We start from the raw sequence: 18,872 nt of genomic DNA on the forward strand, positions 1-18,872 counted from the left end.
TCTTGGTTTTATTGGATTGTTAAAAAGTTCCCGTTTTTTTTTTTGTGTCCCCCTGTACTTTTCTTTTTTCTTTTGTTCAGACAAGGTATACTGTACTTTCCGGACTATAAGCCGCTACTTTTTTTTCGTTTTGAACCCCGCGGCTTATACAGCGATGCAGCTCGAGTATAGATTTATACAGGCTAACGGCCACCAGGGGGCGCTCTAGCAGGAAGCGCAAAAGTGAGACAGACAGGTGGAAGAGGTGATGAAGAGGAGAAGTTTTAATCTAATTTTAATATTTTTTAAAATTTAAAATATAGGAATCGCTTATTAATTACACTTTAACCTCATCATAATTAGTAAACTTTAACCCATAAAGACCCAGTGTTAATTTTGTGGCAGTTTCCAAACGAACTTTTCTCTATATTTAACCTTCCTTAAGGGATTTATCACCATTTATTGTAATATTATCGTACGTATTCTGTGTTTTTTCAGATTAAAATTGAGGTTTATTATATCAAAAACAGAGAAAACGGAAGAATCATTAACTGAACATAAAAACAAATGTCTCCATCCAATGTCACTGATCCAACTCTATGGGTTTTACTGGTGAATCAATGTTGTAGAACAGGGGTGTCAAACTCATTTTAGTTCAGGGGCCACATTCACCCCGATATGATCACAGGTGGGCCGGATCAGTAAAATAATACCAGTGAAAAAAGTAAAATTACATTGCGATAATGTTTATATCTACATCGTTTCCTTAAAAATCTGAATAACGTGAACAACTTGAAATGTCTTAAGAAAAACAAGTGGAGTTTTAACACTATTCTGCCTTAGTTTATCATTTACACATGTGCATTACAACTTACATTACAATTACAAACACACAAAACATTTAGTAACAGGTAGAATAATTGATAAAATTGCATTTACTTTTCTCAAGACTTTTCACCTTGTTGGTATTTCTTCAGATTATTCATATTTTTTTGTAAAAGGATAGTTTGCTAATGTAAACATTTTCATGTAATTTAACTTTTTTTTTTTACACTAAAACAAAGATAAAATCTGCAGTCGTCATTATTTATAGCTTATTATGACAGTATTTTTCTGGTCTGACCCAATTGAGATCTAATTGGTTTATAAGTGTATGCATGGAACCTGAAATAAAATTTTTAAACCATTGATTGTTAATATCTTCAGTGTAATTTTTGCATTTCACAAATTTATCCCATGGGCCAGATTGAACCCTTTGGTGGGCCGGATTTGGCCCCCGGGCCGCATGTTTGACACCTGTGTTGTAGAAGATGACGGTGTTTCCATGGTAACGGAGCCTCTGAACGCCCAAATGGGTTATATCTGATGACCATGAAAAGATGATCAACCAATTATTTACATGTATTGATAGAATTAGTGGCTCTAAGGTTATTACACAGTTTAGATCAGTAGATGGTTTTGTCACTGGTGGATATTTGGGTCTTTATGGATTAAAGCAAAGATAACACTGATGAGAGGACCGAGATATAAGATGAACAAGATTGTATTAATTATAAATTACAGTCAAGGTTTAGCAGTATGGTACGCTCAAAAAAATAATTAAGCCAAAAATGTTGACTTTATGTATTTTAATTACATGTAAATTTTCCATGTAATTTTATTACATAAGTTTAATGTAAAGAGTTGCATTTAATACAATGTTTTTTCTATCATATTGAGTCAATATGAATAAATTAAATACCTTCAGTCAGATTTGCTTTAGTTAATGCAAACTTTTACATAAACTGTGTTTGACTGTGACGCTCAGCCTTTTTATGTGATCTAGTAAATAAAGTTTACTTTATTTGTTTAGATTCACTTTATACTAAGCATATTCACATTATGTTTGACTTTTTCAGATAAATAAACTTTAAATTTCATATATTTCAGTTACATTTTACCTTAAAATATTACTTCATGTTTATTAGAGCCAAGAATCATTTTTTTGAGTGTAGCGGATAGGCCAGACTAAATATTAATGCTATTTGATGAACGATTTAAAAACATTTGGCCATAAAATGTGCTCCAATTAATCCTGTGAGTCCTCTTTAATCTTGCTGGTGCTGCTCACTGTGCCAATATTTCTTTTTTTTGTTCCACCATAATTAAATTCTCTCACATGAGGGGAAGTAAATGTGGCGAAGACTGTGAATGTGAAGGATTATGATACTTAAGTCCGTAATAAAACAATTACAGCTTTTGTAGACGTGGCTCACCATTGATATTGCAGTCGCAGGCCAGGCAGGGCTCTTCCGGAGACTTCCTGTAGTGGTTTTCCCTGCAGTGTTCGCAATGGGGCCCGTCGGTGTTATCTCTGCAGTTCACGCAGCGCCCCCCACTGCCGGTGCGTCGGTACTGCTCCGAGTCGAACACGCACTGGTCTGATCTCCCGCTGCAGTTGCACTCTGAGAGGGAGGCGACGGAAAAGAAAAAAAAAACAGGAAAGAGAAAGAGCAAGAGGTCAAGTGAGGAGAGGTGGAAGGAGAGAGCAGCCACAGGGAGAAAGAGAGAGAGAGAGAGGTAGAAAGACAGGAGACGGAAATAGACAGAGGGAGACAGAACAAGGGTATATGTGTGAGAGATTATGTGTTCTGGGATTGGATCATAATTTAGAGGCTCGTTGCTAATCTCATTTCACACAGGCCTAATGAGGAGCCAATCGGCTGTCAGGGGGCATTTAGATAACAGTAATTCATGTTTATACAAGAGCAAATTACTCAGCTGATAACGCACCATCACAGCTCTCATACCCCTCACATCAAATCCCTCCTTAGTTTACCAGTTACCCTGAGGGGGGATTTACGTGAAATTGCCCATTTTATTATGAATCAAGCTCTGTGTAGTACTGGCAATAACCACATGATTATTCCTCTCTGTTAATAAAAAGTCTCAGCAGCTTTCACCTTATTTTAAAGATAAAATATGACCATGTTGCTTTAAAACACAGGTGTCAACACCGTAAGCCCAGAAGTTGTATTTACTAAAATGCTTTAACCCTTTCATGCATGAATTATGAGAACCTTAATCAAGATTTTTTTTTTTCCTGAGTGTTTTTTATTCCTCTTTACGCATGAAAAAAAAAACCAAAACAATGTGATAGAATTTTTTTTTTTTTTTACATCAACCTGTTTTTCATGGAGTTACAAAAATGTTCACTCAGCTACACTTGAAGCAAAGAAACATCTATTTAAAACCCAATATCATAAAGTGATATGAAAACAGTGAAATGAAACCATGTTTAATGCAGCTAAGCTGATGTTTTCTCACGTTTTAACATATTCTAATACTAGTTATTACTCACTTCATGGAGATAATATGCAAAAAAAATACATATTAACAATTGATTTCCACTCAAGAAACAATCAAGAACAGCAAAGTTACAATAACGGTATGATTTGCAGCTTATGAGATGATGCATAAGTGTCCACTGTGTTGGCTGATATGGAACTAAAACAACAAAACCCATGAACCCATGAATGAGTTCTATCGTTGTCTATCTATCTATCTATCTATCTATCTATCTATCTATCTATCTATCTATCTATCTATCTATCTATCTATCTATCTATCTATCTATCTATCTATCTATCTATCTATCTATCTATCTATCTATCTATCTATCTATCTATCTATCTAATCACTTGCTCCGACGTCAGTAAAAGGCTGAAAATCAAATCAAATATAGATAGACTTTATTTCAAACATAAATGGGCAAAACAAATGTCCAGATTGACAGTTTTCCTCCATTGGTTTGGCTCATTTCTCCAAACAGAAATTACATTCTCAAAACTCTAAGATCATTTGGCAAAACAGTCTTTACAGTTCAGCACAACACCATAGCTCACTTGCAAAAGCTCATATCTCTCCCAAAACAGTTCACTCATGTGTCAAAATTAAATTCCTTTTCCATATAACTAATCAGTGCCACCAAAAAGGCATAGATCCTTTTCAATTGCTTTGGCTCATTTCTTGAAACAGACCAGACGATCTCAACACTCTTGCTGCTTTTGCCAAAATAACCTGGATGGTTCAGCACAACACAAAGGCTCACCTGCAAAAGCTCATATCTCTCCCAAAACAGTTCACTCATGTGTCAAAATTACATTTTTTTCTCATATAAATAGTCAGTGCCCCCAAAACACATCTTCCCTTTGGCATTGTGTAAGCACTGCAAGTCCAAATGTTTAGATGTTTTGTCACTATGTCACAACCATCCCCTACAGTGATCTCCTGTAATGTCTTCACACACGGCATCCATTGAATGAAGCTCTGGTTTTGAGCCTGATTCTCATACACTTTCCACCTCCAAGCAGAGAAAAACTCCTCAATAGGATCAAGGAAAAGAGAGTAAGGTGGAAGGAACACCATGTCCAGCCTTGGATGAGTAGTGAAGCAGGCCCTGATGAGTGGACCACACAAGGACATATGTCGGGTTTCCACTACACGGTACCGACTCGATTCGATCAAGGTTATTATTGTTAACGAAAACTAATGAAATGACGAAAACTAGAATTGAAAAAACATTTTCGTTAACTGAAATAAATAAAAACTGTAATTAAAAGAAAAAAAAAAACACTAACTGAAACTGTGTTGTGTGCTTACAAAAACCTGGAACCTGTAAATTTCCCAATGGGATGAATAAAGTATCTATCTATCAGTGGCAGCTGCTCGTCTTTCAGACAGGGGAAGCTCATTGTCAGCTTACATTAAAAAAAAAAAAAAAAAAAAAAAAAAAAGTCATGTTATTTAAGCATACATTTGGCCCTCTGTTCCTTTTTAAGAAAATGCTCAGTGACCTTATTGTACCAAGTAGGCGTCTTTTCCAGGGACTGGACCAGTGTCCTCTCTGCTTAGATTGCTTTGGCCCATTGTGTTGTGGGTGTAAGACTTCAGCCTTTTTAAACTAGAGATGCTCCTTTCACTCCGACCTAGCCGACAGTTTGATTGATTTAACTATCTACAAAACGATATTAAACTCGAACAAGAAATGATTAAATTATGTAACTGAAACAAGAAAACGCTGAAATTATGTTAAATTGAAACAAGGAAGTACAATGAGTGTGTTTTATTTACAGTGCAAGAAATGAACGAGTAATTTCGTAGTGGTTTCTGTCTCGATTTCACGGATAAAGACAAAATTAGTGAAAAATATAGCCGTAATTGGTAAAATGAGAACTAAACTTAATAAATACTTACTTCTTATACTATATACAGTCTACTCTCGTTAAACCGCCCGCCGTTATACCGCCATTTTCGCTCACCGCCGATCAAAACCATTGCACAAAAATCCCCAATGCATTATTCCATTAGCTACCGCCATTTCCGCCTATCGCCATCCGCCAGCCCAGTTCCATGCACAAACAACACTTATACCATTGATTTCCTGACCGTTATACCGCCAGCGTGATTGCCATCCAGTACACATAAATTTTAACAATGCACTGAAACAAACGCGCCAGACGCTGATTGCGACAAGCTACGAGTAATTCTACGGAACGGCCACCGTTCATTTATCGCAGAACACTCAGTAGGTCAGGATGTCGGGAAGAGGACGTGGGATTAAGCCAAAGCCTCAAGATGATGGGGTGTCATTTCCCGACACGGTATAATAATGCTTAAAATGTTTCCCCACTTTAAATGATCCCTTACAACATAACAGAATCAAGATTTATTTAGAAACGCAATTAGAACGGGTTAACGGAGGCAGCATTGACATCATATAGTAAAGACATGCACATTATGGACGCAACCCGTTGTAACGCCATTTTCGCTATACCGCCAATTTGGCCGTGAACGGAAGTTGGCGGTATAACGAGAGTAGACTGTAATTCTATTATTCTTCCATATCTAAATTATGGTGCAGAAATATGGGGAAACAACTACTATTCAAATATTCATCCTATCTTGTTATTTCAAAAAAGAATTATTAGTAATGCAGATTTTTATGCACCAACAAATTCTATTTTTAGAGCTTAATTTAATGAAAATACATGATCTTGTTGATCTTAATGCAGTGGTAGTGATGTACAAGGCACACAATAATCTACTCCCTCCTTACATCCAGGAGATGTTACTGAGACTGTGTTAACTGATATGGAACTAAAACAACAAAATCCATAAATATACAATAGAACAGCTGTAGAATAACTGTCCACTGTAGTGACCGCGATGCATGAAAGGGTTAAAGTGTGCATGACAGTTGTAGGTTGGTTTTGTAAATGTTTCCCCATACTTCTACACAGTAAATCAAATCTAATATTATTTATATAGCATATATATATACACACACACACACACACACACACACACATATATATATATATATATATATATATATATATATATATATATATATTTTTTTTTTTTTTAATTATCTCATGGCATTTCATGGAGAGCTGGTCTAAATACTCACAGACACTCAGCAGAATCCTCCAGGAAGTGACGTCTGAATGTGCAAGTGTAAAGTCAAACTGTTTTAAACTTTTTTTTTTTTTTTAAACTTAAGCTTTTAACTTCACTGTGAGAAGAATACATGGGGAAAAAAAGGAGGGAAAAAAAAAAAAACGTTGTGGAAATTCGTAAGAGCGGCGACATCTCAGGTCAGCTGATCAGTGCAATCACGAGCGAATTCACATCCGTTGCGCGTGACGTCTTTACCAGCGGCGGCCTCAAAGGATACAGGTGTTTTAATCAGACTGCGCGCGAGACCCTGAAACACTGGAAGCTCCGCGTGCATACTGCTGCAGAACTTACGGGAATATCTGGAATACTGCGCAAATACAGGACATCTGAAAACTACGGAGAAGCAGCCGGTGAGAGGTTAGTCTTTATAATGTGTGATTCAGTGTGTTGCATTAAAACCAAAGTGAAAGTGTTTTAATTAGCTTCAGAAACCGAAGTGAAAGTGTTTTAATTAACTTCAGAAACCGAAGTGAAAGTGTTTTAATTAACTTCAGAAACCGAAGTGAAAGTGTTTTAATTAGCTTCATACCGTTGTGTTAGCCTCCAGCTGTTATTGTTGTCTTCCTGAATTTGACTTCGGGTACGTGAACGCACCAGAGCGCACAATATATGTTTGATTTAGAGCCATGCATAAAGAGAGTTACGACACTTCCATCGACTCCCGTTGTAAAATAAAAAAAATAAAATAAAAAAAATAAAAAATTATTATTATTATTATTATTATTATTATTATTATTATTATAATGGTCGATGAAATATGGACGTATTTCCAGGATACGGAGGGGCCAATAGTTCCAGTATTGAGTGTAATAGCGTCGGAACACGTTCATTTTTATTGCATCTGATCTAGCAACTCCAGCGCAAAGTTAATAAGAGATCATCATCTTTGAAATGATCAATTATCCACAACAAAAACTGCTCCAAAAATTCTGTGCAATAACGGTACAATAAATAATACAGTCAACCATGCAATAAACCTGTGGCATGATCAGCATGTGCACAGCTGTAAATAATGTATATAGCTTTCTTGATTGTGTATATCTTGTTTTTGCACGTCCTTTGCTCTTGTGTGCTTTTGTACTTTCCTGGTGTTAACTTGGAATTTCCCCTTGTGGGACTAATAAAGGTATATCTTATCTTATCTAATCTTAAGTGTATTTCCTGTATTAGCAGACATTTATGTTGTAAATTCAGTTTTCTTTGGTTAGAGTTAGGGTTTGTACAAATGTATATCTTAAACAACTGTTACATTGGTTTATTTGGAACTATTCAGGCTTACATGAACCACGTGATCACCGGAGCGGCGACCTCAAAGCGTGTCGTAACTCTCTTTATACGGCTCTGGACTATAGCACTAAGACTTGAAGCTGCCTGTTTGTAAACACAGCAGCAGGTGTTTTGTCTAAGCAGTTTGTTTGTCTTTTACGTTACCTTGTACTTAAAGGATAAAAGGCCTGGGCACAGATCGCTTTCATTCGTTGGATTAAGTGAGATCTGCAGTATGCTGAGTGTAGTCACTGCAGTAGGTTTCATTTGGGCTGTCCCTACGCTAAAGGTGTCAAATGAGTGCAATTATTTGGATTTTTTTTTTGGGTTATTTGTATTGATTCATTCTATTGGATTATTTGAGATGTTTATTTATTTATTTTATTTTATTTAATAGGGACAGTGCATATTAACCCTTTCATGCATACTGGTCACTCCAGTGGACAGCTATTCTATGGCTGTTCTATTGTTTATTCATGGGTTTTGTTGTTTTACTTCCATATCAGGACTCTTATGCATCATCCAAAACACTGCAATTTATACCATTACTGTAACTTTGCTGTTCTTGATAAACCTGATCTGCAGTAACATGTTTTAGTGTAAATCAGTTGCTAATTGTTATTAGACTGTAATTAACAAACTTTTTTTTTTTTTTTTTGCATATCCTCCTGAGACCCAGCAATGCATTTTGTCCTCTGTAGGGGACAAAAGTTTGACAATTTTACTTTAGAAATGCTGTCCATTACAAAGGACATTCCAATAAAAAAAATCAATCCATAAATAAAAAAAGTTTTTAAAAAAACTGTTGCATTATGCAGTTTCCAATCAAGACAATTTTTTTTAATGTAAAAAAGCTAAAACTGTCTATTTCCTGGGTCTCAGGAGGATATTCTCTCCATGAAATGAGTAATAACTAATATTAGAGTGTGATAAAATGTGAGAAAACAGTAGCAATTTAGCAGTTAGCGGCATTAAAAATGCTTTTATTTCATAGTTTTCACACAGTATATCACTTTCTGATGATGATTTTTAAATAAATGTGTCTTTGCTTCAAAACTTAAATGCATGGTGTCCAGCTGAGTGGACATTTTTGTAACTCCATGAAAAATATGTTCAATTTAAAAAAAAAAAAAAGAAAAATCAATTGCATTGTTTTTTTTCATGCCTAAAGAGGACCAAAAACACTCAAGAAAAAAAAATTAACTAAGGTTCTCATAATTCGTGCATGAAAAGGTTAATGAACATCTACAATAATTGCAGCTGTAAATATGCCAGATTGTAGCAGCAGTGCTAATTTCCATCTGTAGTCCCAAGGCAGGTGACAAGAAAGACAGTTGACGAAAAGGCAAAATATAGTAAAACACATCATAAAAAGACAGGCAGAAATGCAAAACATCCTAAAAACACACAGAACAACACAGTGAGGATGATCCACTGATGCTCACAGGCTTGGTTTTCCTTCATCCAATGTTTAAGTTGTGATTTGAAGGAGGCATATGACTGTGAGTCTCTTATGTTGAGCGGTAAACTGTTCCAATATTCAGTCCCAGTGACTGAAAGTGCAGTTTGTCCAAATGTAGTGCGCCTGCGTGGCACCTCACAGTCTCCTTGAGCTGTGGTCCTGGTGACCATCCCACTGACAGAGCGGGATTTGATCAAATCTGTCAAGGGAGGAGGGGCAAGTCCATGCAAGACTTTATATATCAGGCAAGCATTTTTAAAAATTCACAAAATTATTAAAATTAAGAAATTTATATTTACCTAGAACAATGCAGTGGTGAAAATTAAATGTATTTTTATGGCTTTTTAAAAAAGTGATTCTATGGGTTTGAGTGATGTGCCAGCAGCAAGTGACCAGGAAGTTATACAGTGTTCAATATGAGAGAAAATCCTGGAGTGTAAAAACATCTTAGCAGCATGTAGAGTCAAGAAGGGTCTGACTTGTTAAAAATTTTGCACATTAAAATTTATTGTCTTCTTCAGTCACTTTATGTGTTTCTTATAATATAAGTACATATACTAAATATTGTGGTGTGCTTGCCATATTGCATTGTGGGTGTTGGACATTTTGCTGCATTGTTCTGTTCTGTGTGCAGGGGTTAAGATGGGTTATTTTTATGTGAATTTAGGATAATGTGTGTGTGTGTGTGTGTGTGAGAACATTTATCAGCCTTTATTTGTATTTTTCTTAATGTACACCATTAGCAAAAGCTGTGGGCCGAAACAATTCATTACCTGTTCATTTGTTGTAAAATGCTGTTACTTGAAATGTAGAACTGTCTAAGTTAAAGTGCTTCCTGTGCTTTTCAGTCCTCAGAGCCCACTTCCTGTCATCACACCCCTAAGTGCTTTAATATATATTTTATATCCAGAGAGGTTTATCTACTGATGACCAATTTTAAATGTAGGCTACTTTTATACGGTATTTTATTTGCATATTTGCACTTTTAAATCTCTATGTTCCTACTGATAGCAGTAATTATACATTTAAAGCATTTTTGCACATTATCAGAAGTATTGCATGTTTGCACATTTTGTAGGCTGATGAATAATTGCTGTTGTGAGTTCCTTTGCTGTTTTATTTTCTCTAAAAGTTTTTCACCGAAAAGCTAATGAGTTATTTGCCACGGCTTATGCTACTGTTGTTCCACTGTTGATCTGCTTAATACCTATGGATCTATGCCTCTTTGAATGAATTCCAGTTATCCAAACCTGCATCAGATGTCAATTTCTTTATTCAAGTTGGGGAGAATAGCACAAGGTAAAATGACAAAAAGCAACACAACTTGACAGTAGGAGTTCAGAAACATCTGTATGACAGATTCACAAGACACCTAGACTACGTTCAGACAGCACGTCGTAATGTACAATTCACATTTTTTTGTGAAATCTGATTTTTTTGTGTGTGTGTTCATATTGCACATTAAATGTGACTTATATCAGTTTTGAGTATGAACTGAATGCGACCCTGAAGTGACCTACATGCGCAAAAGACGTCCTGACGTAATACGTGACCACGCAGGCACGCCTTGCGTTTACGGAAGTAAATATGTTTTTCCCACCGCTCCTCCTCCTAGGACGCAGAATTGTGACTTTTACAGACTGATCTCATGAAATCATGTTGTTTGGGATGCCAGTTTATTGCATTTGGCGTGCTATACGTACGCATTTTCATCCTTTCAGATGTTATTTAACGCCATCTGATGGTGTGTCAATGCGCTAGCTGCTAATTGTGCTAATTGCTAACTACTAATTGTGCTAAACGTTAATTGCTCAAATCGCAAACTCTAAACCTAACCCTAACTCTAACCCTAACCCTAACTGCTACTCGCTCTAGCCACTAATTGTGCTAATGGCGTGGTATTTTACTCGGTGTAGATATATAAGCTGAAACTTATAACACGCACAGGTAACATGCCGATTAAAAGTGGTGCGTTATTTGTGTGCAATTCATGATATCATGTTGGACTTTTGTTGCATTTCAATGATGTAAAGATCGAATAAATGCGACCTGGCCGTTCAGACTGAAGTCTCATTGTAAAATATCCGATATGTATTGGATTTAGGATCACACATGAAAGTGGCCAGGGTCAGATTTGAAAAAATTGGATTTGTGCCATTCAAACTGTCTTGAAAAGATCGGATACAGGTCACATATGTGAAAAAAAAATCAGACTTAGCCACATTTGCCTGCAGTCTGACCGTAGCCTTACAGAACCATCTGATCTTCAACAAGGGTTGGTTTCAGTTTTAGCGCCTCACAAAGGGAATCACATATACATTAATTAGGAATGTAAACAATTAATCAACTAACGATTAATTGTCGATAAGAATTTGCTCGATTAAATTATTAATTGTCGGTTAATTGCCTTTGCCCACCTGTCCAATTAATGAATTAAAAAAATATATATTTATTTATTTATTTATTTTTTTAAGAAAACAAATTTCTTGGCCAGAGTTGGTTTATAAATGTTTCATTATCAAAATGGAAACGGGAAAAAAAAAAAAGACGGGAAGTGATAATACTAATTTTAGATGTTAAAGCTGCTCAACGTAACAACATTAACTGATTGATTTTTATGCATATTATATAGCCTAGTATCAATGTATTTCATCACAATTAAGTCATATAATTCCATTTATAGCACTTGAATCTGTGTCGTCTCAGGATAATCAGAGACGTCTGTGTTCATCTTAGCCTTGAACTGCTGCCCTTTTCACACATGAATTAAATCCATCCAGATTCATCTAATCTGTTAATTCTGTTCTGCACTGTACTAGACTGATACATCCATATCCCTTATCTTTCTTTTAGGACACTGTTATTAACAGTCAGTTAACAGTCCTCAGCCTATCTTTACTCCTAAAGGACTTGAATTTGCTTCAGGACCAAATTATCATTTCAGTTGTATGTTGACATTTCATCATTATTTCCATTTTTTTTTTATCCCTATTTTGCTGTTTTTACCTTTTTTTTTTTTAATGTGTTGCAGCTTGAATGTGAATTGTGGATGTATATTTATATTGAATTATAACGACGCTAACCAGATAAAATATGAAATGCATTGTTTTCATGCTGTCAAAGTACATGTCAATATCTCTTCTTTCTTTCATTTGCCTTTTTCACACCATACTGACTATTACTGACAGCAGAATTTTGGTCTTACTCCTCTGTTGGTCCTCTACTATAAATTACTTTCATTTTCCTCAATCATTACTCGAATAAAACTATTGATTACTGCAGATAAAGGCATCTGTTTTCATACTGATGCTGTGATGGATTAGGATGAAAAAAGACTGCTGGCAAAAATGGCTCTGGCTCTGTTCACATTTGAGCACAGCATACATCTTATAACAAATGTTGAGTCACTTGGTATCACATCTGCGCTGCCTCTGTTCTGACAAAAACTGACACTCTGCATAGAGAGCTGCTGCAGCGTGACTCAGCCCTGATTGGCACTGGTGGGCAACTAGAGCACCAATCCGACCTGCCGTCTCTTCATGTCACTTCTCATCCACTCTGTCTTTATTGTGCTAGCTCATAGTGCTGCCACAGCAGGTCAGGCGAGCTGATAGCCAGGTGGCAGTACTGTCAACAGCAAGTCTGAGTCTCCCCACAGGTTCAAATCCATGTCGACTCCATCGTCTCATAAGTTGTGGAGCGCGGCAGAAATCCTACCTTGGCTGAATGTTTTGTTGTCCCAAGGTCGTCCTCAGAAGGCAGACTATTATCTCAAGATCATGTTTCGCTCAGAGGTCACCTACCTGAAGGTCTGTGGATGTGAAACGTTGAAAGTTCCTTCATGTGTGAGCTGAGGCGGGGAAAATGAGTTTGCTTAATTATGGTCCTTCGTCCTGAATGAGCTTCAGGGCAAAGTGAACATCTGGTTTCCCATCCCTCTCAGTGAGTTCAAAAGTAAATTTGCTAATCTTTTAATTACTTTGCCGTCACTGTCTCAGTCCCTGATTTCAGTAGCGCTTTTGTATTTCATATTTTTTATTTCTTGCACGGTATTGCTTATCTAGACTGAAGGAAGGTGTGACTTATAATTACTATTCACATCTGTATTTTATATAATTTTACATGTGCATTTGGTACAAATGATAAAAAGCAGTTGATGTCGAGAACAGTCTGATTACTTTGACTTTGATGGCCACACATTTTTCATTTCAAGCCTGTTAGATTCATACAGTCTGTTGCAGAAAAAACTTGAAAAAAAAAAATTTATTAATTAAAAATAAATAAATAAATAAACTTGAAAAGCACTCGGAGAGCACAGACCTCCGCCAAGGCAGAGCAGTCCCCCCCCCCAATCACCACCAAAATTTAATCATTTCTTCCTTGTGCCAGTATCAACATTTCCTGAAATTTTCATCCAAATCCGTCAATAATTCAAGTTATTTTGAGCACAGACAGACAAACAAACAAACCAACACCAGCAAAAATATAACCTTGGCGGAGGTAATTAAAAAAAACAAACAAAAAAAACCAAAACGTGGTGTAAGAGAAACCACAAGCTGTACACACTAATAATTAGAGGTACAATGGTACATGTCGTACCAATCATGTCGTACCAATCGTACGCCGCCAGCGGTTCAATATGAGCATGTATTGCGGTACAGCTCATTTGTCATTTTCAAATGACATTTCCAGACAACTCGCGTTTATATAAGAGCTTTGCAACACGACTGACTTACAGAATTCTACTGTTTTTGGTTGGAGCCAGCTGTGGAGCTCATCGCCATGTTTATTTACTTTCTTCTTCATGGTATTTGGCCAGTATGGTAATTAAGAGTGGTGCCTTTTGGCCTCATTTGCCTCATTCCAATGCACTGGACACATGGAAGTACTAGAAAAGCACCCGGAGAGCACAGACCTCTGCCAAGGCAGATCAGCCCACCCTGTCCCCTACCCCCCGATCACCACCAAAATGTAATCATTTGTTCCTTGTGCCAGTATCAACATTTCCTGAAAATTTCATCAAAATTCTTCCATAACTTTTTGAGTTATCTTACTAACAAACAAACCCCGATGAAAACATAACCTCCTTGGCGGACGTAATAAAGGCAGTGACGCATGACAACATTAGAAACAGATGTACCTTTTTACGTATGTAAAGCGAGCATAACTGAGCGTTAAGGCTCTTCATCAGCTCCCAGTTGGGTGTCAGCGCACAGCCGGGCCCCAGCCGAGCTTGGCATGCGACCCAGCCAGCCTCTGCATCCAAACCGTACCATGAACCGTGACTCAAGAACCGCAATACGTACAGAATAATAATAATGGATTGGATTTATATAGCGCCTTTCTAGACACCCAAAGTGCTTTACATTATTAACCCATTATTCATTCGCTCTCACATTCACACTCTGGTGGTGGTAAACTACATTTGTATCCACAGCTGCCCTGGGACAGGCTGACAGAAGCCTGGCTGCCAAATTGCGCCTACGGCCCCTCTGACCACCACCAAACATTCATACACCAGTGTGGGTGGCACTGGAGGCAGGGAGGGTGAAGTGTCTTGCCCAAGGACACAACAGACTGACTAGGATAGAGTGGGATTCGAACCGCCAACCCTTCGGTTATTGGACCTCTACCACCTGAGCCACAGCCGCCCCCACGCAGAAACATGGATAACCTGAACCCTTGCATCCGTACTTATAACAAGGCAGAGGGACATAAAAACCACCTTCTACAGAAAGACTCTGGACAGCCTTCCACGGCTCCTGTTTAGTAATCTTGACCACATTTCAAGCTTCCATCCTCCATGTGCTGTTTCTTCAGAGCAGGTCTGAGGACCACATCCTGTGATGAATACATGCATTTTGTTAGATTCCCCTGAACCCTGTACAGGAATTGCTACTGCCTCATATGCTAATGTCAAAAAGAAAGCGAGCAGACTTGCAACTTCCTAATTTAATTGTATGGATTAAGCCTGACTCCTGCAGGTCCAAACCCATCCTAAACTACTGAATCATTCTTTCTCTGTACCATTTTTACCTGAGAAGTACATCTCTCCCTCTGCAAAATTTTCTGCATTGTGAGGCCTATACCATTCCTCAGGGCTTTGTCTCCAAGAGATTAGTCTTCCACATAGTGAAAGCAATATTGCTCTTATATCCAGAGCCACACAGCCCGTCACAACCAAGAATAAACTGTTATTGCAGGATAGCAGTGTGGTATAACACAAAAAGAATCAAAGCTAAATCCTGTAACGTCACAAGGATGTGGTATCTGGGGTGATTTAAAAAGTATAAAACATAATAAGCTTTAGATTATCAGCTTGGTGATGGGTGTCTTTTCTGTAAAACACCAGTCAATACTTTGTGAACTAGGCATCAGTTTTGGGGGAAGCTGAAAACGTGTGCTATGTTCATATGAAGACTACTATTAAAATGACTAAAATAACACAGCAATATATGTAGAATAAAGAAAGCCTTAATAAAGAATGGAAAAAGGTTTCTCTCATGGTTGAATTGTAGAGTATGCTCAAAGGCACATAATCTTGTAAGATAAGAAATGTATGAGGAAAGCATATTTTAAAAAAGCAGTTTTGAAAAAGTCTGGAATTTTTATTTGAATAAAGAGCAAGAAGCCTGAGAAAAAAACATTAAGTTCACTTGTGTTGGAAATTATAGCATATTTTCCTGATTAAAGCTCTTGCATACCCCCTTTTATCAGTGAGCTACGGTCACGGGAGATCAAGTGGGTTCCCACTTAACCTCACCTGAATGAAACCTGATACAAGCCATCAAACATCTTATTGTCCTCTTGCCCTTTATATGAATAAAATCCTTAGGGCTGTTACAGAATGCTTCGGCGAAAGGGACCACAATCCCTGCAGGCACCATAATTTCTCATTTTAACATGTAATTTGCTGGACAAATGAGATGTCGGACAAGCCAAGCGAGGAGAACACCAGCAATGAAAAGAAAGCAGTCTGAGAGACAGCGCTGTGTGTGGACTGCCTGACCTGTACTGGGAGAGAAAAAACACACCTTTGTCTAGTTTGCCAATTAAAGACGTGCTTTATGGCAATGGTCCCTGAACCGGTACCGGTCTGTGGATCATTTGGTACCGGGCCGCAAAGAAAAAAAATTGTGGTTAATATTAAAGCTATTTTTTCCATTAGTCTTGCAGAGATTTTATTTTGAAAAGCGACCGTTTCCCCCCTCGCCTCACAACCGCTCCTAACTCTGGAGCGCCATTTCATGAATTAGTAGGAACACAAGCTAAAGAAATGAGCCAAAAACAAAATTCACTGGAGTACTTTTTCGGGAAGAAACAAGGAAACGATGAGGTTGTAGAAGGTTCACAGACTGCCTGCAAACAGAAAGTCGCATTTGGAAGGAAACATCATGATTCCTGCTTAAGTTGCAGGTTCATCGCAACAGGTGACGCACAAGCGCCACAACTACAATGCGTAATTTGCTGTGACCAACTAGTTAATGAGCATGAAAGCCTCCAAACTGCTCCGGCACATCGATCCATGTTTGAGACAGCTTCAGACCTCTTTGCATTCTGGATTAAAGTCAAAGCAGAATACAAAAGCCCTAAAAGTCCTTCTTCCGTTTCCAACCTCATATCTTTGTGAGGCTGGGTTTTCTGCGATGACAGTTACCAAGTAGTAGACTGGATCTGCGGAACACAATTGGACTGTGTGTCTCCCATCAGCCCCAGATGGGACCGTCTAGTTGCAGAGAAACCAGTCCAGGGTTCCACTGATTCTGCATTCGGGTGAGTTGATATTCTACTGTACAGGGTGGGGAAGCAAAATTTACAATGAACATTTAGTTGTTTTTTCTCAGCAGGCACTACATCAATTGTTTTGAAACCAAACATATATTGATGTCATAATCATACCTAACACTATTATCCATACCTTTTCAGAAACTTTTGCCCATATGAGTAATCAGGAAAGCAAACATCAGAGTGTGTGATTTGCTGAATGCACTCGTCACACCAAAGGAGATTTCAAAAATAGTTGGAGTGTCCATAAAGACTGTTTAGAATGGAAAGAAGAGAATGACTATGAGCAAAACTATTACGAGAAAGTCTGGAAGATACTATTAAAGAAGAATGGGAGCAGTTGTCACCCGAATATTTGAGGAACACTTGCGTAAGTTTCAGGAAGCGTGTGAAGGCAGTTATTGAGAAAGAAGGAGGACACATAGAATAAAAACATTTTCTATGATGTAAATTTTCTTGTGGCAAATAAATTCTCATGAATTTCAATAAACTAATTGGTCATACGCTGTCTTTCAATCCCTGCCTCAAAATATTGTAAATTTTTCTTCCCCACCCTGTAGAATCATTCGAATTGCCTCATATACAGTGTAAGTGTTTCAGATCACATACTCTGAACTGACAAAGGGTTTTGTTATTGGAACCCCTGCACCTCTACCCAGTCCACAGAAAATTTTCATGCATGAAACCGGTCCGTAGTACAAAACAGGTTGGGGACCACTGCTTTATGGTATGAGTGCAAAAAGCAGGATTTGTAGATGTGTTCAGACAGTTTTTCCAGTTTGAAGCTGTTTTAGTTATGTCATCATAGTTTTGACACTTAAGAGACAGCTCTTAGTGTTTCCATGGACCTTAGACTCATCCTCAGTGTACAGTAAAAGGGCAGAAGTCTCTATCATGTAATTCTGCAAGAAATAAAAGAGGGCTGTGTGGTGCATTTTAATGCATATCAAGAAGCACAAGAAAGCACAGTTTGCCAACGTGCCCTTGTGCTTGTAGGGTTTGCACACGTGGATTTTATCGTATTGAAAGAAACTGTAATGTGGATCACGTTGACACAACCATGTGACAGTTGGGGCGGAAAAGAGTCAGCAGGAAATGAGGTGGAAGGATACTGACAGGTGCTAATTTGCATTTCAGGAGGGCAGGGACTATCAGACTTGTATCAGTCATTGTTCAAAACGCAGCGTAAGGTTTAGTTCAGTGTTTTTCAACCTTGGGGTCAGGACCCCACATGGGGTCGCCTGGGATTCAAATGGGGTCCCCTGAAATTTCTAGTAATTGATTTAAAAAAAGACAAAAAACAAAAAACTTAATAATAATAAAAAATATATGGTGAGTTGACAGAGACAATCCCAATCCATAAAAGACAAACTGTGAGTCTGAAACTGCAGCACTGTGGTTCTGTTTATCTGTCAAATGTTCATTGTGGTCGGTTTCAGATGCTGCAGCTCTTTCATAATTCAGTTTGAGTTCTTGTTTGTTCAGTATTAATTGTCAGCCTTGTAAATCCAAGCTGGACTGACTGTACATATCCTGACCGAGGAAAATCAAAATCTCACTTTGTGCAGTAATCTACACCTGGATTTTCTTTGTCCATCCAAAATAATATACATTGTATAGACTAAATGTCATCTAAAATTAGTCTAAAGTTATTGTAGATGAAAAATTGAATTGGAAATCTCATATTAATCTTGTCTGTTACAAAAATAAAAAATAAAAAAATCATGAAGTCAGTTGGCATTTTGAACAGAGTTCGTTCATTGATAAATCATTCTTGTTTCTTGACTTCTTATTATTGGTTAATTTATCCTTACATTATTTATTGCAATACTGTTTGGGCGGCAACCTGTCCCACATATCTCAATAAGATTCTCTTAGT

General features: G+C 37.5%; 1 protein-coding gene across 1 annotated transcript in view; it reads right to left on the minus strand.

Moving 5' to 3' along the window:
- The window catches only part of LOC115430264 (laminin subunit gamma-1-like), a 312,548-nt gene that overhangs the window by 155,659 nt on the left and 138,017 nt on the right, over window positions 1-18,872 (minus strand). The window contains exon 5 of the mRNA XM_030150206.1: window positions 2,235-2,423. Coding sequence (XP_030006066.1) covers window positions 2,235-2,423 — 189 coding nt within the window. The remainder of the gene's footprint in view (window positions 1-2,234; window positions 2,424-18,872) is intronic.

Source organism: Sphaeramia orbicularis, chromosome 12 (assembly GCF_902148855.1).
Source record: "Sphaeramia orbicularis chromosome 12, fSphaOr1.1, whole genome shotgun sequence".
In the NCBI taxonomy this organism is placed as follows: domain Eukaryota; kingdom Metazoa; phylum Chordata; class Actinopteri; order Kurtiformes; family Apogonidae; genus Sphaeramia; species Sphaeramia orbicularis.